The following is a 23,816-nucleotide window of genomic DNA, read 5'->3' on the forward strand; positions in this document are numbered from 1 at the left end:
CATATAAAAACATTAATTCCTGTCCAGAACACAGAACCAATCAGTGAAGCTCGATGAGACGAGGACGAGACAAACTGTGGCGGGGGGTGGGGGTGGGGGGTGGGGGGGGGGGGGGGGGTAGCACCACATTAGCATTTTTTGTGGAGGGTAAAATAAAACACGCATTGAGCCGCAGCATTGTGGAAGCGTCGAGTGGCCGCCGCTGCTACCGCCGCTCCTTCACAAAGACCCACTCAACACAGAGAGAGAAAAGCTTCTTCCAGATCCACCGTTGCCACGGCGACGACCAGCTGTCGGCTCATTGGTCAGGCACAGTGCTGTGAGGATGAAGCTCAGCGTGGGTGATGGGAGACGGCAACGTTTACAAACCAGGACGTTCTTTAAAAGCTGCTTCATCAGCGTTTATAAACACCAGTCATTAATTAGTCCAGCAGCAGGATTTCTCATTGAACTGTTGTAGACGGCTTTGGAAGCTAACGTTCAAAAACTAAAAAAGAAGTTTAATCAATGACAAACTTTACTTTACCAACGTACGACATATGCATTTCTACTTTACCTAGTTACTTTATTACTTCTCTCCAGTCAGTTATTAACCTCCTTACTTAGGTTTTTTAACTTACCTACCTAGTTATTGAACTCCCTAACTTACTTAGTTACTTTACCTAAACAGTTAGTTGCAATCTCATTAACTTAGTTACTTAATTACTTCTTTCCTCAGTCAGTTACCCATCTTGTTACTTAGTTAATCATTTACTTACCTACCTAGTTAGATAGCTACCAACCTAGGTAGTTTGTTACTTACCTAGTTTGTTAGTTACCTACCTAGTTTGTTAGTTACCTACCTACCTACCTAGTTAGTTACCTACCTACCTACCTACCTACCTAGTTAGTTACCTACCTACCTACCTACCTACCTAGTTAGTTAGTTACCTACCTACCTACCTAGTTAGTTAGTTACCAACCTAGTTCGTTACCTACCTACCTACCTAGTTAGTTACCTACCTAGTTAGTTAGTTACCTACCTAGTTAGTTAGTTACCTACCTAGTTAGTTAGTTACCAACCTACCAACCTAGTTCGTTACCTACCTACCTACCTAGTTAGTTACCTACCTAGTTAGTTAGTTACCTACCTAGTTAGTTAGTTACCTACCTAGTTAGTTAGTTACCTACCTAACTTACTAAGTAGTGATCTCAGTAACCTAGTTATTTACTTTATTACTTATTTCCTCAGTCAGTTACCCAACTTGTTACTTGGTAAGTTTTTTTTTACTTACCTACCTAGTTACTTTATTAGGTAGTTACTTAGCTACCTGGCTACTTATTTTGTTACTTAGTTACCAAGTTGTGTGCATGCATAATTACTTGGTTGGTATTTAAGTAACTATGTAAATAAGTAACTAAGTAAGTTACAAAGTAGTAATCTAAGCAACCTAGTTATTTAACCAAGTGAATTATGAGGTTGTGAAAGGTAGGGTTTTAATTAACGGTCAGTGACTCAGACAGTCACTAGCCAATCACAGGAGGTATAAGCAAAGTGCTTTGTTAGCTAATGACTCAGCTAATACACCAAGCTCCAACAAATGAAAACAAGTTTAATTTAATTTACTTTACTTTAAAGTCTTTACCAAGTAGCAAGACTTTATCAAGCAGTTCAATATCTATTATTGTTTGAGTTCATTTTAGTTTACTTTCATGTTTTTCTGCATGTTTTTGGTCCATTTGTGCGCGTTTTGTCTATTTTCAGACCTGTTCTGTGTTTTTTTGAGACCTATTGTTATTTTTTCCTCAGCAGTAGATTTTCTCAGAATTTAAAGTCCCTTCATCCTGATCTCAAATTCTGTGATGTTTTAAATTAAACTACATTCTGTTAGTTCCTTTCCTAAGATTAAGTTAAATAACAGACGAGTAAAGGTAGTTAATTTATAGGTTAAAAAAGTCTAAAAAATAAATCTAAAATAAAATAGAAAAATTAAAATAAAATTAAATAAAGTCGAAAAACAAAAATAAATAATGCAAAAGTGCATAAAGTAAAAACCAATACATAAAAAGTAAAGTAACTAATAAAGTAAGTTTTTCCTGAAGTGTGTAGACAGATCCCTGCTGCTGTGGTCACATGATCATTTAGTGGTCAGATGAACACACTTGAAGTAGACCACCCAGTGAGCGCCATTATTCCTCCACAGCTCTTCTTCTGCTGTGTGAAAGGAGCCAATCAGCAGAGGACACCTGTCAATCTCTTTAATTAACAATGATCCGTGCGTGTATAGAGCGCCACAAAAGCCGCGGCAGGATTACGTCCTAACGCCAGGATTACAAACGTCTCTAAACAACTAAACGCGGCTCTTTAATTAATCCGCCCAGTGTTTGACACCAGCAGGACTGTAACTTCTTTAATGTGATGCACAAAGGCAGCGAGAGGCCGGATACTTCAGCAACTTATTGCTCCGTCTCACAGTGTGTGTGTGAGAGTTTGTGAGAGTGTATGTGTGTGCGTGAGAGAGTTTGTGTGTATGTGTGTGTGAGAGAGAGTGTGTGTATGTGCGTGTGTGTGAGAGTGTGTGCGTGCACATCAACATTTATTGGGTTTCTGATTATTTTAGGATGATTTTAGTTTTTTTGTTTCTGAACTGAACAGTTTGTACAGATTCTCCTCCTTATCCTCAGCCGATAAACAATAGAGATGTAATCAATATTAATAGAAAATAAGTGTGATAGAATGTAGGATAATTTCACTGAATCACTCATTAGACAGTATTATAACTATTGTGATTATTACACCAGAATATCCTGTAAGTACTGCTCTCAGTTATTAATGATTAAATAGCTTAATTATAGGAAATCAAAAAAGATATTTATCAACCATAACTTTACGTAACTCATTATCAGATAAAATAAACCACATTCAGCAGCAGTGGTTTATGTTAACTCATTGACTGCCAAAGACGTCTATAGACGTTAATTGTGTTTTTTTGGCTGCGGTTGCTAGGAGACAGGGTGACGAAGCTGTCCTGTGAATATCTAACTTGTACCATGATGTAGTGACCACTGGTGACATGTAGGTGGCAGCAGAGCACCTTTGGATGAGAGACCACCTGTGATGAGCAGAGCTCAGAGGGAGAGGAAAGGAGTTAATGAGACAGAAAATGGTGCTACAGAGTTGATGATGAAGTTCCCACCAGTTCACAGCAGCTCACACTCAACCACAGCATGTGTGGAACTGAGTGGAATATTGACAGTGTGGTGATGGTGAGAGAAAACGATCAAGAAACGGGTCAAACGGTGACACTCTGCATGTCCGGGATGAGAAGGAAGTTGTGTGTGGGGAGAATGACGGGGGAGAGACTTGAAGGAAACTCATGTGCTTTTTTAAAAATTATAAATGAGTAAATACATGCAAAAATTGCCCCATAATATGTTCTTAAAACATACCCTGCTGTTGGTTTCATGTCAGATGTTAGTTCTACACTGATTTATTCATTACAAACTTGCGCTGCACAATTTCTTTGATTAAGCATTTATTTAGTGTTTATATTTGTACATTTAATAGTTATTTTTTTTAAATAGAAGTTTTATACTTTTTTTCCCGTAGTTTTGTTGACCTCTTTAAATGTTTTGGATTATGTTTAAAATAAAACTATTTAAATGCAGCCTTTTTTCTTCTGGTCCTTATTTTGAATAGGTTTAAAAAATAAAATAAAACAATAATTATCAATATCGACTGATATGAAACACTTACATCGTGACACATTTTTCCAGGCATATTGCCCAGCCCTATCCTCGTTCTTACAGTATTTACCCTCACATTTTGTCTTTGTTCATCCAAGTTAGTATCAGTGTTTTGGTCTCCTGATGCTATTTGTTTGGTGTATTGATGAGCTTTGGATCTCTACACATGGTTTCTCTGGTAAATACAGAATCACACTACAGGCCTTTATGATACATTCACATGTTTTTTTTTGGAAGTTCACATTCCCATTTAAAATGTGACCTGTATCAGATTCCTGTGTGAACTGACCCACATTTTACTTTGTCTTCTTATTGAACAGTATGCTCTGTTGTGGTTTTGTTTATTCAGACTCAACATGTTTCGACTGTCAACTGCCAGTCTTCATCAGAGGAGTTCTGCTGATCGCCCTTGATGTTTCCTTTGAAGTTTCATTTGACTTTCATGTAATAGTTCCAGTGAGTTTTATTTTGACAATAAAACACAAAACATTTTTTAAACAGTTCTTAGCAGCAGACCTGTTGACATACCAGTACGTTTCTCACTGTGTGTGTGTTAGTGTGTATCCCTACTGTGTTACTCTGGCCTCCTCTGTAGTGTGTGTGTGTGTGTATCTTACGTGTGTTACTCTGGCCTCCTCTGTAGTGTGTGTTAGTGTGTATTTTACGTGTGTTACTCTGGCCTCCTCTGTAGTGTGTGTGTGTTAGTGTGTATCTTACATGTGTTGCTCTGGCCTTCTCTGTAGTGTATGTGTGTGTATCTTACGTGTGTTGCTCTGGCCTCTGTAGTGTGTGCGTGTTACTCTGGCCTCCTCTGAAGTGTGTGTGTGTGTGTGTGTGTATTAGTATGTATCTTACGTGTGTTACTCTGGCCTCCTCTGTAGTGTGTGTGTGTGTATTAGTATGTATCTTACGTGTGTTACTCTGGCCTCCTCTGTAGTGTGTGTGTGTGTGTATTAGTATGTATCTTACGTGTGTTGCTCTGGCCTCCTCTGTAGTGTGTGTGTGTGTGTTACTCTGGCCTCCTCTGTAGTGTGTGTGTGTTACTCTGGCCTCCTCTGTAGTGTGTGTGTGTGTATCTTACGTGTGTTGCTCTGGCCTCCTCTGTAGTGTCCCTGGCTGTAGTTTCCAGGTGGGGGGGTGTTGCTGTACTGTCCGTGTCCAGGGTTCTGGTTCCTGTTCATGTTGTGACTGCACACACACAAAAACATCACATTTTATTACTTTAATTCAATATTTAAAAGATTAAAGTGTCATTCACAGCAAACCAAAGCTCAGGAACATTAAACAACACGAGTCATGGAACCATCACAGTGTTAAACTCATTCATCAATACTATAACTAGGGATGTACCGAATATTGCAAAAAAAGCCACATTCGGTCTTTGGTTTAGTGAGTTAAAATCAAGGCTGAATAGTAGCGTGAGACGTAATGACGCAATCAAACAACGTGCGGTGATTTTGAGTCGAAAAAGTGCGCGTGTTGCTGCAGGAGCAGAGCAGGAGCTCCTCCTTTCCACACACAAACACAGTCAGACTCTCTCCTTTCCACTTACAGTCATCACGTAAAAGTTGGAAACCATCTATTTCCACAACCAAGTCCGTTGTTAGCGCTGTGAGCCACGAATCCGTAAACATCCTCATCATTTCTTTTTTACACTACACCGGTGTCGCTGCATAGACTGGTGTAGCATTAGCACGAAGTGCTAACAGCTGATGTGTGTAAACAATGGGTCCGTGGCTCCAAGCAGTGACTCCCAACACGATCAGCAGCATAAAAAGTAGTGCATTGTATTTACATATATGGTAATAACGTATAATATATATTCTATATTAAACAGCAGTGTTTGTTTTAGCTGTTAGATAGTTGGAGAGGGAGGAGCTCACATTCTATGAGGTGTGTTAAGTGACCTGCCAACGTGGGTAAAATCCAACTGTCCTGTTTAAAGCTGACTTTCTATAAAATGTGTAATAACAAGGGAGGAGGAAACAGAACTTTTTACACTTTGTTCCTCTGAATGAGGCTAAAGGATGTTTATCACTATAGATCAACCATTAGAAAGTCATTTTTTTTTAATCATACCTCACCTTTAATGCACTTTTGTTTTTTTTGGAATGCATGTTTTGTTTTATTTGAAGGGTTAATATAAATGAAAAACTTTGTTGTGCTTTTTATGAAAAGCAAAGGCTACTGGAATATTTAAAAAATGTCAGAATATTTAATAAACATTTACTTTCTTTAAAAAACCATGTCTAAAAATGTATTCTAAGCTATTTATTCACAATAAAAAAATAGTGAAATACTAAACCGCATTCGATATCCGGTATTATCCGGTATTCAGCCAAGCGTTTATATTTTGTTTGGCTTCGGCCACAAATTTTCATTTCAGTGCATCTCTAACTGTAACAATCCCTTTTACTCTCTCTCTCTTCCAGCTGCCTTCAAACATCCTAACTTAGTAAATTAAAGACATGCATATTTAAATCCAGAGCCAGATGTTCAATTACTGCCATTTCCTTAATGATAATATGAAAGCACAGAGAAGGTCTCAATCAGGGAGGGAATGTTAATGTGTTTGATCAGACGCAGGTGGAGACGTTTCCTCTCAGTCCGTTTAAAACAAAGAAAAGACTCGTCAGCTGTGGGTGTTTATCATCATTTCATCCTCTCATCACAGTTTGTTCAGAAACTCACCAGGAGCGACTCCACTGGTGTTCTACACCAGCTGGTCATCGTGTTAACTGGTGACTGAAGTTTGGAAATGCGCAAAATCTAAACAGTTTTATAAAAACTGGGAATGTAAACACAGCAATTTAGAAAAAACAATCAAATATCACAAAAAAAAAAAGGTTTTTACGCTTTCATTTTTCCTCCACTTCTCTCTGATAAATCATGGCATGGTACGTGTGGAGGACAGAAGAGGAGAGCTAGACATTTCTTAGCATTAGACTTAATAATTATTACTGCCACATTAGGCTTGAAACAACAAAGAAATACAGAGTGTTCTAAGGAGGTTTGGAGCATCCATCTTCCTGCAGAGAAGTTTTATATCACTTATTTTGTGAAAAGCTAATGAAAACACAGCAACTGATGAGATTTACAAAAATATATCTCACTTATTTACATTGGATTGACTTCTGGTAAAAAAAAAAAAAAAAGGTCATCATTTTGTCTAATTTTTATTTCATTTTTTGTATTTTTTTTATTTCACTTTGTGTATTTTTGATTTGATTTTGTGGATTTTTGATTTATATTTGTGTGTTTGAGTTAAATTTGTGTGTTTCTGATGTTATTTTGTGTGTTTGATGTCATTTTGTGCGTTTTTGGAATCTTTGTGTATTTTTGATTTCATTTTGTGTATTTTGAAATCTTTTTCCACAATTACACGTCACAGAAAGTGCGTACCTGGTCACATGACCATTTCTCTTTTAAGAAATGTCACTTTCATGTTGTGAAAAACTGTAATGTAGTGAAGCGTTAGCTGATCATCAGTTAACACGGACACCAGTTTGAGCAGAACAGCAGTGAATGAATCCACTTTATGTGCCAGTATAAGTTGCTGATCTGTAATGTTCTAAACATTGGTACCTCAGAGCCCTGAAGGCGGACTGGTTGAGGTGGGCCTGTTGCCTGTTGGGGTTGAAGCCCAGCTGAGGTCTCCAGGGCTGCCTCTGTCCTCTCTCCCAGTCGCCTGGTTTCAAAACCTTAGTGGGAATCCTGGGAGGGAAAACCATGAGTATCATCATCATCATCATCACACACGAGTCACGTTATAGACGTCTTGTTTTCCTTTAAATCATATCAAACATTTGATCCCCAGTGCATTATGGAGCCTTTACCTGTTGGTGTAGCATTGCAAATGGTGATCATTATAAACAGTGATGCGTCACAGCAGAAATAACGTTTTAATGCCGTGACTTTGTGTTTTTACGTTAATCAGATTTTTATTACATCTGTGCTTCATTCAGTCACAGGATAACATGGTCACCACTTGAACCGTAACACCAACTGATCAAAGTTCAGCATCTTCCACCTAAAGATATTCTCTATGTTCGTTCCACACTGCACCATTGACTGAGGGGCGGGACAATAACACAAACCCAGCCCACATTGGATAACTGACCAATCACAGCAGTTCCCAGGGAACAAAATGATGTTGTTTAGCCCAAACATGATGTAAAATAATTTCAACACTTGTCGTGTGGGAAAAAAAGCACGAAATTCTTTGACTAAACTTTGTAGAAATGTCGAGTTTTATAATGAAAAACTGACTTTTGTTCAGCTTTTTAAACTTAAAAAATAAAATAAATACATATATATATATTTTTTTTTAACTTAAAGCTGTAAAGAGAGTGAGAGTAATATGAATCATTGTTAATGCCTTTTACAATACGCACAACGTTTTGAAAGCTGAACAAAACACTGGATTTAAAAAATAATTTTCTTACTTTGCTCCACTCAGTAGAACAGCTTTGAACACAAAGCCGTCAGCGTACGAGGGATCCTTGAACTTCACTCTGAAAAACCAAAGAAAAGCAGCTTCAAAAGAAGGACGTGGAGTCAAATGAAGCCTCTTCAGTCAATGCACTCGTCTACAAACTGAGCCTCTGACAGGAAGTGGAGCGGAAACGTCAGGGCTCTTTAACACGTCTTAGTTTTTAGCAGGTTGTTGGGCAAAAACAAGGAAAATACAGTGCTTTTATTTTGAAGGGGCACAATATTGCCACTAAGGAGCAGGGGTTCTCAACCTCGGGGTAGAAAGATGCTGGGAGGGGGTCACCAGATGCCTTCAAAAAACAAAATATTTTTTGAGCCCATTTTTGCTTATTTTAACCTTTTTTGGCAACTACACCAAACTTGTCATATTTTAACCTATTTCATCACTTTTTCTTGTCATATTTTTGCTCCTTTAATGCATTTTGTTACATTACTCCCATTTCTGACACTTCTACATTATATTTCAATGCATATTCTGCACATTTTTTCCACTTTCACGTCATTTTCAGCATTTATAAACCCTTTCCACCACTTTTAACTGCTTATTTTTGCCAATTTATCCACATTCATGATTTGTCATGCCCATTATTTGCCAGTTTAAACTAATTTGCAACTTTTAACCAATTTCTGTGGATTTCAAAATCCCATTTCACCACCTTTTCCACCATTTTTGGTCACTTTGAACCATTTTATTGATGATTAAAACCTGGATTTCCATCTTTAAGATGACTATAATAATAAATATTCCTGGATAACAGTGGATATTATTCAGATGAATAAATAAATGTGGTTATCACAAATTCATAGAACAATGGACCATCATTTTACTGACTTTATGGATGGACCCCAAAAATCTCTCCCCTTTATTCCCGCTTAAGGCAGGCATACACTGTGCAATGTTTGGTCCATTTTTAGCCGATTTTCAATTCGTGTGAGTCTCTGCTAGATTGTGTGTCGTGTGCATGGTGTCGTGTGCATGGTGTCGTAAACATGGGGTCACGAGTAGCGATGAACTCCTCACGACCAGCTCCCGATCAGCAATCGTAGGTTGTAAGGATTTCAAACATGTTTGAAATCCAGTCTCTCCTCGTGAGGGTATCTCACAGTTGAAGCAGGGCCACATACCTGCTTACCTTAAACTCACACTGGACTGCATGTATAATAGACGGACTGTACTGCCCAATCTGTCCATCCAGCTCCTGGTCCATCACATCGCTGTCTTTTCTTTTTTAAGAAAGAGTTCTCCTTCTTCTTCTAATTTGTATGTTGCATTTCCAGAAACAAAACCCTGACGTGTCGCGTATGAACGAACAGTGTGAGCAGTCAGATGGTGTCAGAGTGTCTGTCCGTACAGTGTGAGAACATAAATCATGAGCTGCACACATTCAGGCTCTGCACATGACTCGCACAGTTTGAGCTGAAGCTGAGAACAACAATTGAAAAAAAATTGCACAGTGTATCCCAGCCTTTATAGATGGTCCTGTCTCCACAACTCTGTTCTTCAATGTCTGTGTTCAACCACCTTCAGCTACAGTGGGGGACCCCGCTCTCTGGAACCTTTATTTTGGGGGTCGGGAGCTGAACAGGTTGAGAACCACTGCTCTAGAGGACAATGCAGCAAAGTGTTTTTTTAAATATCTACTGACAGGATCACACAAAAACTAAACCGTAGAATAATAATTTTGTCAAATAAGAGCCTCGTTCAGTTTAAAACGATCTTCTATGAAGAAGATAAACTCACCCGATGGCGCTGTTGTGCGAAATGTCTCTGAGCAGAGGGATCGGAGATCTCACCGGTCTGTAGGTAAACAACAACAAACGTAAACTAAGCCGGCTCCTCATTGGACGGCGCTCAGCGGTTAGAGAGAAGGGAGGAGACGAGACTGAGGGAGAAAAGGGGGAGTAAAGACGGCGTTTCCTTACTTATCTGGTAGAATAGGGATGTCATCAAGATTTAATGCACCTTGGATTCCATGGCAGAGCTCAGCAGGGATCTCAGTGCCCTACACAAGAGAAAAGCTCAGGTTCAGCACAGGAAACAGGAAACAGATCATTGAACAAAGTTCTAACAAAGAAAACCTTCAATTCTGTCTGTAAACAACTTCTATTTTTAGTTGAGAAAGTTTTCATGCCACACATTCTCACCACACAAAGAACAGGATTGATCCAATAACTGCAGATGATGAATGTGGAATGTTTGATGTGGTCATAATGTATGACTGATACTTTTATTGTGCTGAATTATCATTCATTAAGCGCATGTAATCGCGTAATTGATCATTAATTACAATGATGGATATTATTTTATGAAAATTCTTTGACAAAAACCAAAATAAATTGTGCAAATTATTAGTCCTATAGCATTTCTGACTCTGACTGTGTACGAACCACTAATACTTTAAATAATAATATACAGGTCTATAACTGAGCTGCTGAAAGAGACAAAATAAATCTGTTCTCATTAAAACACAAAGTGCATTCAAATCAGCTTCTCTGCTTTAATTATTAAGACAGTTCTTGAATAATGAATAATGCAAAAATAATTTGGGCCATATTCGGTGGATCACTAATAATTCTAATTTTAAAAATACATATTGCTGTTGTAATCGTAACTGAATTGTAATTAAGTTCAAATAATTGACTATCATTTTAGTTAGCATGGAAATTCTCTAAAAACTGTCAATTATAATTTAATTAAACGCAAACCTTAAACGTTACAGGTCTATGACACATACATAGTTAATAACTATTAAAATAAGTTTCATATCAACCACCTGTCACTTCTCTTGAGGGTCATTTTAATATTTTTAAAATAAAACTTTAATCTAAGGATATAATGACAGAAAAAAGGCTCAGATGCCCACACCAAAAATATTAATAACAATATTTTAGATGGAACTGCAATAGATGCTGTTCACCATAATCATAATTGAGTTGTAATTGATAATTGTAATTGATAATTGTAATTGAATCATTACCCCATGAGATTCTGCTTGGTAGAGCTCGTGGATGAAGTCAAAGAGTTTGTGAGACCTCCCGAGGAAAAGCAAGTCGCTGCCGAGGCCGTTTCTTCTCACTGAACAGGAAACACGTGTGAAATGTGATGAACATTAGAACATTTTTCTGCTTTCGCTCTAGAGTCTGAAAACAAAGCTCACCTTCTTCAGGCGTCAGATCACAGTAGACGTCCTGTAGCGCCGCTCTCAGGCGCCGCTCGTCCACAAAAGGCAACAGAGCGACGCCTTTAACATCCGCAGAGACAAAAAAAGGACAAAAAGAGGACAAGTCAGGATTAGAGATACCAAACACCATGTGTGTGTGTGTTTTTGGGGTTCTCTCCAGCGCTGTTGAGCGTAGGGGCCCCCAATGTAATTTTTTCCCCTACGGAGTGGGAGCACCCCCTACGTTTAGTTTTCAGCAACGTAGGGAGATTTTCTCTTGTTTTTTTTCCTATTTTAATCAGTACCGTCGTAATAATTGCTGCACATTTAAACACAAAAGAGACTTCCAGGCGTAAATGGGTTGTTTTAAACCTTTTTAATAACACACATCAGCCGCACCGTATATTTAATACAGGCGATCTGCTCGGATGCTTTTGTCTTTACCTGAGGACCTCTACCACCACTTAGCTGCCCCGGATGCTGCCGGTGTGATCTTCCACTTGGTAACCGTAATTAACCATCCAATATAAACAGTGCTTCAATAGGGACGTAGTGTGTAGCGACACATGAAGCTGCTCGTCATGTTTATAACTCAGATCATTCTATGTGCACGCACACTCGAGAATACCGTGTGGTTGAAACGTGTTCGGGCTTAAAGAGACAACGTCTTCATTCTGGTCGGACAGGTTCAGGCCGCGTTCTATTCTTTTTTCGGCTCGATTAAAGCGCGTCCTCGGAGCGCGTGTACGTCCTCCGAGCGTGTATGTGTGCACGCGTTTTCTGTGCGAGTGCGCACGTGCGTCCTCCGTGCAGGTCCTCACCACGCATGAGCGCACGCGTCCTCCCCTCGTCTTTAAATCAGAAGTTATTTCTTGTCTCTACAGTGTGTGAGAGTATCTATTAGTGGAAGATCTATATATATATATATATATATATATGTATATATCTACACCAGACATGACTAACTACATTCATCATCACCTTCATCAATTCAACAAATAACTTAACTTTAAAGTACTCCCTCATGCGTCACATGATCTCTCTAAGCTGTGAAAACCATCCTGGTGTTTGAGCGTATAGAGGCACACACTCACCCTGCCAGGCGTATTTCTTGCCGTTGAGGTCGATGGCGAAGTCGTCAGGGTAAAAGTCGATGATGGACGACTCCTGAAACACAAATAGAACAGAAAAGTAAATCAAACTGAGCTCATTTTTAAAAAGCTCAGTGAATCAGAACGTCTGGAACTCACCGGGCTGACCATCAGGTTCCTCCACGTCGTGGGCAGGAAGTTCCCACTGGCTGCAGGAAACACGCTCATGAGCTGCTCCAGAGGCTTGAACTGAGTCACATGACACAGGAAGTGAGTCAGCAGAGCTACCTTCTCTCTCTCCGTTTATATCCAATCGTGTCCAAATATAACAACATAACCATTACACGTTTAGGGACGTTAAAGTCTGACAAAGTGAAGACTATGGGATCAAAAATGAACAATAAATCAGAATCTCTAATCACTTATCAGTGTTTTTACTGTAACAAAAACAGAGTTATCACATGTACTTTTTCTTCTGTTGTGAGTCTTTTTGTGCGAGACATTTGCATCTTTTTTTTTTGCATATTTCTATGATCATTTTATGTCTTTTTTGTTTTTATGTTTTCCTCAGCTGTGCATTCTTATATTTAGTCTTTTGTATTTTTAACATGTACAAATATCTGAAATGCAACAAAAGGCATCAGCATTTAAAGTGACACTACAGTACCTCTGTACGAGGAAGCTTTAATAAAAATAATAACAATAATAAAAAAATACGGATAACAATAATATTAGATTTCGAGAAATCAACATAAGTAATCCTAATCCGTATGAAACATCTGTTCAATCAATTAGTTTTATTGTTATCGGTCGATGATGATTGGTTACTGATCATTCAGAATCATTAACTTTATTAGATACATGAACATATTTTAATAATACACAGGCCGACACGTTCCCATTTATTATCGTTATTATTATTATTATTAGAGATGTTCCGATACAACTTTTTCATTTCCGATATGGTACAGATATTACAGCCTTGAGTATCGGCCGATACCGATATTAATTCGATATCAGCATGAATTATACATTTTTTTTTTCTTCTCCTCTCTCTCTTTTCTTTAATAAAAAAAAATACATAGTTATTTTGTAGTGTGGAACATTAGAAAAGGTTTGATCATGTGATGTCACTCAGAACAATAATCAACAACAGTAGGGATGAGAAAAACTGACCCATTTATTATTAACCAATTAGTTACATAGATTTTAACCTTCAATATAATATCTACAGTATTCTACAAATGAATAAAATAAATAAAAAATTGATTGAAAAAAATTATTAATAATTTAAAAAAAAATAACCAGAAAATCCGTAAATTTGAATCCGATATTCTTTTTCATACTAATATCGGACCGATGTCGGAACACCCCTAATAATTATCATCACCAGTGGAAGAGGAGGAAGCAGGTCTTACTGGTTTGGTGTCCTTCTCAAAGTCTGTGAACAACCCTTTGATGTCTTTGAAGTCGGAGGCAAACGGAGCGTAGTGGAACGGGAAGTACCACTTCCAGGAAGCACAGCCCTGACACACAACAGTTACCAAGTATTATTGCAACGCTTTAGCTCAGCCGTGGAGTGGCTGTGAACAGGATTAATTATAAACTGAGGGATTAAAACAATTCTATAAGTGAAAACATGAGTTCAATGTGAAATTAAAGAGTGAAAAGTTACTAATTCAAACCTATCTATTCTTACACCTCCTGTTGGAGGAAATGTGGATCAGATAGAGCTGGGCACTAAAAATGACTTCCTACTGGATCCAGCAGTATTGAGAAAGTTATTGGTGTGGCCGTATCACATGACTTTATATTTAGGAAAGAAACCAGTTCAGATGAGGAGAAATGTGAATAAAAGTGTGTATAATTATTCTACTGGAGGCAGAAAAAAAATGAATTACTAGAAACCGGCTTTGTGACAACATTCCCACTACTGATGACAGGAAATGTGTTGTTATATATGTAATAGAAAAACTGACATATGCTGTAAGATTGGAACATGAAAAATGTGAAAAGTTTTAGATACCATGGAGATGGTTTATATCAGCACCGTAACTAGCCTTAAGATGTGACTGCACCAACGTATCCTTAAACTACAGAAGAAGTGGAACAATGTTTGTTTATTTACTTTGTTATATAACCATGTATGCATATATGTTGTTTTGTTTATACTGTATACATTTTAAAAATGTGGGACTGTAAGTTGTAATGTCATATTTACAGTATCTGTTCCCAATAAAACAATTCTTTATACGTTTATAACGAAGACTAATCTAATAAAAGGCCAACAGAAGCAGCTTTTGTAATGACATGGTACACATACATTAAATAATGTCTCCTTAAAGGTTTCTGTGCAGCAGAAACGTTATTTAAGGAGACGAGCAGAGGAAAGACTTTGTGCCCTTTTATATTCTGACTTTGACAAAAGCTTAAAATCCAATCAAACCAGCCCGAGATGACATTTAAAAACCTTTACGAGTCTGAATCCTGATCAGGGAACGATTCAGAGCTTTGTGGAGAAACTCCTAAAGTCTCTGAAGACAAAGTCCTCGTCACGTTCCTGATTTAAGGAACTTAGGATGGAGGGAAAGTTAACAGAAGGTAAAGAACAGAAGAGGAGAAAGAACAATAATAATAAGTGTATCAGTGACAGTTTCTATAAGGTTTAAGGATGAGTTTTCACTTTCCCACAACAAACTGTTCCTACAAAACTGGGAGCAGGAAACGATCCAAGACAAACATAAGAAACGTTTAGCCAGGGGGCCACATATGGCTCTCGGTCTAACTTTGTATGGCCCCCAAAGGAAATGGAACCAAAACCCTACAAAACTACACAAAGACCCAAAAACACACAAGGAGAAAAAAAAGTTTTTCAAATGCACGACAACAACTCCAAATACAACAAAAATAAGCAAAGACTGACAAAACAAAAACAAAATACTAAAATACAGTTTTTAAAATTCACCAAAATGACTCCAATAACATACAAAGGGAAAAACAAAAACAAGTTTATTTAAAAAATAATCACATTTTTTCCCCAAACAAATCCACCAAGATAATTACAAAAACTAAAAAACACTAAACAACTACTAAAATGAATTAAAACATGAGAAAATGTACAGAATAACAACATATATATACAAAATGACTCACAAAACAACAACAACACAAATCCATTTTTTACTGTGTTCATGCTCTAATTGGTCTTTATTTTAATGCTGACATGAAAGTTGATCATGTGACCATCAGATACAATCACATGTTTGTGGCCCCGGCCCCTGTGATAAAAGCTGCTCTAAGGATTAATTTACTGTAATTACACATGTACAGTAAACAAACAACAATTAAATGAAGAAAGGTCTTAATGAAGATATTATTAATAGAAACAAAAGGAGAAGAAAGAGTTCAGAGTAGGGCTGAGCGGTATGAACAAAAATGTATATGATGTGTGTTCACAGCATTTCCTACTGGTTGAGAGAGGAATTACTGCAGTAGATTGACTTAAGATGCTTTATTTTACTGTCATTAGGAGTGAATATTGTAGAATAATTCCACAATAGTAATAATACAAGTTACAATGAGACACAGACCGACTTCGTCTGTTATTAAGGCATCCACACATGTAACACCCACTGGCTCTTTGCCATGCTAGCTTAGCTTTAGCTTCATTTCTTGCTTCAAATGCTGCATATTCAGTCGTGTGATGGTGAACAATAGAGATGCACTGAAATGAAAATTTGTGGCCGAAGCCAAATACAATATAAACGCTTTGGCCGAATATGGTTAAATTTTTCACTATTTTTTTTAATAGTGAATAAATAGTCTAGAATACATTTTTAGACATGTTTTTTTAAAGGGGACATATCATGTTAAATCCACTTTTTTAGCCCTTAAATGCATTTTGTTGTATATTTAGAGTGGTTAGAAGTACAGAAAAGTTCAAATTAGTCTCTTCAGGTGCTCCGTAGATATCTTTATATTCTGTTTTGGTCATATTTTTCAATCTGTTTAGATTTTTCTATTCTCTATTACGTTTTTTGAACTATTACATCACAGTATTTGCAGCAGAACTGCCAAATTAGTTCATCAACTCCAGGTCCAACACTTCGAGCAATCCGCCATTTTTATTTCTGGCTTTTATTTTGTAGTCCAAGCTCCAGGATGCAGAAGTTACGAGAGGATAAGTCAAAATGTTGGGTTGTTGGATGTAGTAACCCACACGCTTCATTACACCGTCTCCCAGCATCAGAACCTTTTCAAAGTGTCTGGTTGAGTTTTATTTTTTATAGAAATGTACCCACATCTGTGGGTAAGGTCATTTTTGTGTGTGTGAAGCACTTCAATGATGACTGCTTCATCAACCTCCACCAGTATAAAGAAGGATTTACAGAAAGACTTTGTCTGATTGAGGGTTCAATTCCTTCTATCTTTGGAGACGATGAACAGAGCACTTCAGTAAGCTGTAAATAACGCTAAAAAGTGTGATAAGACGTCCCTGTCATTGTTTTGTTAGCATTAGCACCGTCTTCATATGTTAGCGCTGTGTGCTCGTTTTAGATCCTTGATGATATGGCCTACGTGATTTAATTTAAGTCTAAAGTTTTCATTAGTCATTTCATTTTGACGTTTTTGTCTCCGAAAAGACTGAATTAAAATGCATTTTGTATTGTTAGCTTGGCGCTAGCGTTAGCTCGGTGCTTGTGTTAGCTCACTTGTTAGGTTTCTGCAGGTTCATCATCTTCATTTTCATCTCGCTCCACTGGGTCAGACTCTGGCTGGAACATGTAAGGCTGGATGGACAAGTCTAACGTTGTTGACATTTTATAAATAACCTCTGAATAAAAAGTTTATGCGCCGCTACATAGCCATATCTCTTCTATCAAACTACAAAAATGGCCGAGCAGGGTGGAGTTGAACCGAGTGTCACCTGAAGAGGGGGCGGGGTATGAAGTGTCTCATTTGCATTTAAAGAGACAGCACCAAAACAAGTTGCTCTCAGAAGCACATCAGAAAAGGGGTAGAAAAGGGGTGGAGCTATAATAATGAGGAATTCAGACCCAAGCATTGCAGTTCAGCTTTATATAGACCACAACTGTATGATTTATATGTAAAAAGGAAGGATTTAAAACCATGATATGTCCCCTTTAAAGAAAGTAAATGTTTATTGAATATTCTGACATTTTTTAAATATTCCAGTAGCCTTTGCTTTTCATAAAAAGCACAACAAAGTTTTTCATTTATATTAGCCCTTCAAATAAAACAAAACATGCATTTAAAAAAAAAACTAAAGTGCAATAAAGTGGAGGTATGATGAAAAAAAATCACTTTGTAATGGTTTATCTACAGTGATAAACATCATTTAGCCTCATTCAGAGGAACAAAGTGTAAAAAGTTATGTTTCCTCTCTTTTTATTACATATTTTATAAAAAGTCAGATTTAAACAGGACAGTTGAATTTTACCCACATTGGCAGGTGATGTCACCTAACACGCCTCCTAGAATGTGAGCTCCTCCCTCTCCAACTATCTAACAGCTAAAACAAACACTGCTGTTTATTATATAATATATATTATACTTTATTACCATATATGTAAATACAAACTGCACTACTTTTTCTGCTGCTGATCGTGGTGGGAGTCACTGCTTGGAGCTACGGACCCACTGTTTACACACATCAGCTGTTAGCACTCCATGCTAATGCTACACCAGTCTATGCAGTGAGACCTGGTGTAGTGTAAGGAGGAAATGATGAAGATGAGTCCCTAATGAAAAAGGTAGCGTTTTGTTTACAGCTCCACCAGGACGTATTTCCACGTTACAGAAAGGTACATGCTAAGCTAACCGAACCTCAGTGAGCATTAGGAATGTGTGATATTTTATCGTTTATGATTTATCGTCAAAAATATTCTCACCAGTAAGAATTTGTTATCCCATGATATAAACGATAAAGGGCCATTTGTCCCTCAATTTAGCCAAGAATGTCCCTAAAAACCTTGATCCACAGGAAAAAACTGCCCCCGTTTGTTGTCAACTTATTATTCGCTGGAGCGGAACATTGTTTACGGGAGCTCCATAGCGAAGCATCCACGGCAGCGGTGTGCACCACCGCCGCTTCCACCCCTCAACCCTCACACACCCACAGACTACGTCACAGGTACCTGAACCTACTATGCTGTGACACACTGAGCTAAGAGCTAACGCTAACCACTCCATATAAATAATAGATTAAGTAAAAAGTTCACATCTCACTGTCATAAAACCACAGATTTGTTTATGGTCAGATTTAACACTTCTATGGAAGTATAAAAACTAAACATGTCACACGTTGTTTGAAATAAATGTTAGCATAAATATTAATGTCACTATTCATTCGTCCAAATTTGTGAAACGCAATATGTTTCAATTATATTTCACGTGTTCACAGACAAAGCTGGTCCCATTAGACTAATGTAAATATTAAGATTATTACACATAAATATAAAGAATGATTAAATTATCAGCTTGATCTAGTTTAATTATAGGAAATCAGTTATTTATCAACCATAACTTTATGTAACTCATAAATGAAACAAGATTCAGCAACAGTAAAAACACTGATGGAATTATTTTTGCTTTTCATGTGCTTTTTTTTTTATAGAAAATATTATTTTAAGTGAAGAAATAAATGAATTACTTACAATAACACTAATAAAGTGATCAACATGCACTATTATATTCCATAAAAAATCAGCTCATGAACTCTGAGTCAGCAGATATTGGAGCTTTTTTTATTGTGTCTAGTGTTGATGTATTCATATTTATTTGTGTTTGTAAAGAACCTGTTCACACTAAATTGGGAATTATTTTATTTATTTATAATTTTTTATTTATCGTGATGTTTATCGTAATCGTGACAAATACCAGAAATTATCGGGATAATTTTTTTTGTCCATATCGCCCATCCCTAGTGAGCATCGACATTATATACGTATATAATGTTTATGTCAGTGAGTGTTGTCATCCTGTAGCAGAGACATGCAGATTCAGAGCTTTCAATGAATTTACACCATAACTAACACCAGAGCGCTACTGTTTACCTTCCTTTATAGAAGTGCAACCATGAAAACGGTCCTGACTGAAACGCAGCGCAGCATTCCGATTGTTGTGTAATCAAATACACAGGTACTGCAGTATAGTAAAAATTAATGTCATAACAAAACATATACCAGTATGAACTGGTATAACGCCCAGCCCTAGTTCAGAGTGAAGCAAACCAAAGCCAAGTGTCATCTGTGTGTGTGTGTGTGTGATAATTAATTCACCAACAGCTCCCTCTGAGACTGCCCTAAACACACGCACACACGCGCACGCGCACGCACACACGAGTCTGGATTAAATTCATATTCTGACTTATGTGATTTAGTTTTTAATCTCAGTGCAAACAGCTGGACGGAAGCCCGTGAGGCTCAAACACTTCAGTAAATACAACACACCCATTTAACTCAATTAAAATGCAAACAGGAACTAATAAATTATTCATTACCACCCAGAGTACGGTCGTACATTTACTCATCTGCATCAAGCTCAAAATTTAGACTTCAGATACAGACGTGTAATTTTGTCTGATTAACAACTAATTACAAATTTTTTTAATTTATTACAATTTTCACCCAAATTCTGACTTTTTCGAACAGTTTGTGAAGCCTCCAAATGTTGCTTCTACAATAAATGTGTTATTGGGCTTTGTTTTCTTTGTAATTTGTTACATTTTTGTGTTGTGCGGCATGATGTGCATTGAGCCATCAGTCCTACATGTTTGTTAGCTTAGCACATAGCCACCAATCCTACATTTTTATGTTAGCTTAGCCACCAATCCCACATGTTTATGTTAGCTTAGCACATAGCCACCAGCCCCATGTTTGTTAGCTTAGCACATAGCCACGAGCCCTATATGTTTATGTTAGCTTAGCACATAGCCACCAATCCTACATGTTTATGTTAGCTTAGCCACCAATCCTACATGTTTATGTTAGCTTATCACATAGCAACCAATCCTACATGTTTGTCAGCTTATCACATAGCCACCAGCCCTACATGTTTATGTTAGCTTATCACATAGCCACCAGCCCTACATGTTTATGTTAGCTTATCACATAGCCACCAGCCCTACATGTTTATGTTAGCTTATCACATAGCCACCAGCCCTACATGTTTATGTTCGCTTATCACATAGCCACCAGCCCTACATGTTTATGTTAGCTTAGCCACCAATCCTACACGTTTATGTTAGCTTAGCACATAGCCACTAATCCTACATGTTTATGTTAGCTTAGCACATAGCCACCAGCCCTACATGTTTTGAATAGCACTTAGCACATAGCGTAGCTGGTACAGAGAGAGCGTAGCTGGTACAGAGAGAGCGTAGCTGGTACAGAGAGAGCGTAGCTGGTACAGAGAGAGCGTAGCTGGTACAGAGAGAGCGTAGCTGGTACAGAGAGAGCGTAGCTGGTACAGAGAGAGCGTAGCTGGTACAGAGAGAGCGTAGCTGGTACAGAGAGAGCGTAGCTGGTACAGTAGCTGGTACAGAGAGAGCGTAGCTGGTACAGAGAGAGCGTAGCTGGTACAGAGAGAGCGTAGCTGGTACAGAGAGAGCGTAGCTGGTACAGTAGCTGGTACAGAGAGAGCGTAGCTGGTACAGAGAGAGCGTAGCTGGTACAGAGAGAGCGTAGCTGGTACCTGGTAGTAGTAGCGCAGCACCCAGCACAGACCCTCCACGTACGACTTCACCACTTTTTTCCTGAAGTCAGCGTCATTCACGTCCACGTCAAACTTGGTTTTATAATATCTTTGCTTCCATCCGTCCTCCCACAGCCTGCAAAAAAACACACACACAGAATTACACATAATCACTCAAAAGACACACAAAATAACTAAAAACACAGAACAAAAAAATACACAAAATGACAACAAAAATGACTGTAGCAGGGATATTTTTATAAGGTTAAATTCTAAAGAACGTTTCATTCAGTCGTTCACACATCAACAAAAACCACAAACTGCAGCGTAAATCGTTCATTGGTTTTGACTGAAAATAGTCAGGAGGAACATCTGTGTTTGTGAGCTGGAAACCTTCATGAATACCAATTTAAAGCCACAGATTCACCAGCACGGACCTGCTCTCCATGCTAATCAGACTGTGTATGTGTGTGTGTGTGTGTGTGTAACAACCTGATAACACTTCATTAAACTCTCAGCTGATTAAAGCAGGGCCTCAAAGTGCAGTAATGTATCCACCTCATTATGAACCAATGAGTTACAGACAGAAAAATAACCTCAATAAATCCAATTAAAACAAATCACAAATAAGATGGCGCTAAAGAGCTGCATCCACCGTCAGTTTGTATCACTCCCTGGGTCCTAAAGAGCTTAATACTTGTGATGTAGACCAGGGATTCTCAACCTAGGGGTCACGAGACACTGAGAAAAATATATTTTTTCAGCCCATTTTTGCTTATTTTTACTTTTTTCCTGCAACTACACCAAACTCTTTATATTGTAACCTATTGTCATCACATTTCAACGCCCTTTCTGCACAATTTTTCCCCTTTCTAGACATTTTCAGCACTTATAAACCCTTTCCACCACTTTTACACCTAATGTCACATATGTTGACCCATTATTGTCTATTTTTTTTGCCAATTTAACCACATTCACCATTTGTCATGTCCATTATTTGCCAGTTTATAGTAATTGTTCCAACTTTTTAAATTGCATTTCCCCAACCAACCATTTCTGACACTTTGAACCTTTTTTTTTAACCACTTTTTCTGTCTGTTTTTAGCCACTTGAATTTAAAAGTTCCATATCATGCATTTTTCACCCTCATCTCCATTTGTTCTAAAAACCCCAAAAACATAGTATTTGAGGTTTATTTTCCCAAAGTCGCTTGTTTTCCTGAGTTTCAGTCTCTGAAAGCTCTCTTGATGTCACAAAAGTTTGAAATCGAATGAACCACTCGTTTTTCAGAAGAGGGCGGAGCAGCAGCTCAGAAAGCAGGATTAGAGAGGATTGCTCAGAGATGCAGGAAGGAAGCCCAATAATACATTGTGGGTGTTTTTGATGAGGAATGAACATTGTAACAAGGTTAAAAGCTCAAAAAAGTTGATTTACATGATATAGGACCTTTACATCTTTAATCACTTTCTGTGTCTTTTAAAATCCCATTTCACCACCTTTTCCACCATTTTTGGTCACTTTGAACACATTTTATTAGGGATTAAAACCAGGATTTCCATCTTTAAGATGACTATAATAATAATAGTAAACGTTCCTGGATAACAGTGGATATTATTCAGATGAATAAATAAATGTGGTTATCACAGATTCATAGAACAATGGACCATCATTTTGCGGACTTTATGGATTGAGAACCACTGCTGTAGAGAACGTGTGAACGTGTGTTTGTTACCTGACGTTATCTTCAGGCTCCGGTTCGCTGTCGCTGTCCTCAGCTTTCCTCTTCACTCCTCTGCCGTCTGATTGGCTGCTCGGCCCAGCTGACTGCTGAGTGACAGGATGAAAAGCTCATCAATTCACTCTGATTAGAAAACAAACATTTGATACAATCAAGTTTAATAATCATTATCCACTTCTTACAATAAAAGAAAAAGAAAATCAATTTCTCTTGAAGAAAATTATGACATTGTCTGGAAATATCCAAAATAAGAGGAACAAGTGATTAGACTTTGGGAATGATTCAGGTCAATATACTGATTGTGGATCAGTTTGAATAATCAATAATTCCCTATATTCAGCTGTTTGAGTTGATCTATAACACCTCCTGCTGGTGACTGTGTGCATTACATGTTGTAGTGATTTTTTTTTTTCAAGTTAATGCAATACGCTTTCATAAATATCGAGATCAATCATTTCCTCAATTTTTGCATTTTATTTTCTCTTACACACCTGTTGGAAGATCAGGGTCTCATTTATAAACGCAGCGTAAGTACAAAAGAAAGGTACACCACTTATTTATTTAATTCAAAATTTATTTTTAGTTAAATTGCATTGTTTTGAATAGTTTATCAAGGGATTCTTTTGACAATGAAAAATAAAAATAAAATAGTACAGTATTTTCTAGTTTTTTCCCCCAAAAAAATAAAGGAATATTTTTCATTCATTATTTGTCCACAGTCCCATTTTGTAAAATAAATTGTGAGAGAATCGTATTGTGAACCCAGTATCATGAATCGAATTGTATCGGGAGTTGAGTGAATCGTTACATCTCTATTTATCAGGTACTGCTGGAGGACGAGGTGCACGAGAGACTTTAGAGAAAGAGGTTCTACAGAAACCAGAGAGACCT

The 23,816-nt window shown here is 37.6% G+C and overlaps 1 protein-coding gene across 4 annotated transcripts in view; it reads right to left on the minus strand.

Annotated features, from left to right (window-relative positions):
* xrn2 (5'-3' exoribonuclease 2) overlaps positions 1-23,816 on the minus strand; it is a 44,445-nt gene that overhangs the window by 3,684 nt on the left and 16,945 nt on the right. For 2 of the 4 annotated variants that reach the window (XM_028440536.1, XM_028440538.1), the window contains exons 17-28: positions 22,920-23,014; positions 21,188-21,323; positions 13,891-13,998; positions 12,632-12,721; positions 12,476-12,548; positions 11,379-11,462; positions 11,199-11,296; positions 10,144-10,223; positions 9,962-10,018; positions 8,172-8,240; positions 7,312-7,440; positions 4,808-4,914 (exon numbers count right to left, since the gene is read on the minus strand). In XM_028440536.1, coding sequence (XP_028296337.1) covers positions 4,808-4,914; positions 7,312-7,440; positions 8,172-8,240; positions 9,962-10,018; positions 10,144-10,223; positions 11,199-11,296; positions 11,379-11,462; positions 12,476-12,548; positions 12,632-12,721; positions 13,891-13,998; positions 21,188-21,323; positions 22,920-23,014 — 1,126 coding nt within the window. Of the gene's footprint in view, positions 1-4,695; positions 4,739-4,794; positions 4,915-7,311; positions 7,441-8,171; positions 8,241-9,961; positions 10,019-10,143; positions 10,224-11,198; positions 11,297-11,378; positions 11,463-12,475; positions 12,549-12,631; positions 12,722-13,890; positions 13,999-21,187; positions 21,324-22,919; positions 23,015-23,816 lie in introns of all 4 variants that reach the window. The other 2 variants (XM_028440539.1, XM_028440537.1) reach the window with 2 other exon arrangements.

Source organism: Gouania willdenowi, assembly GCF_900634775.1.
Source record: "Gouania willdenowi chromosome 24 unlocalized genomic scaffold, fGouWil2.1 scaffold_320_arrow_ctg1, whole genome shotgun sequence".
NCBI classification, from domain to species: domain Eukaryota; kingdom Metazoa; phylum Chordata; class Actinopteri; order Blenniiformes; family Gobiesocidae; genus Gouania; species Gouania willdenowi.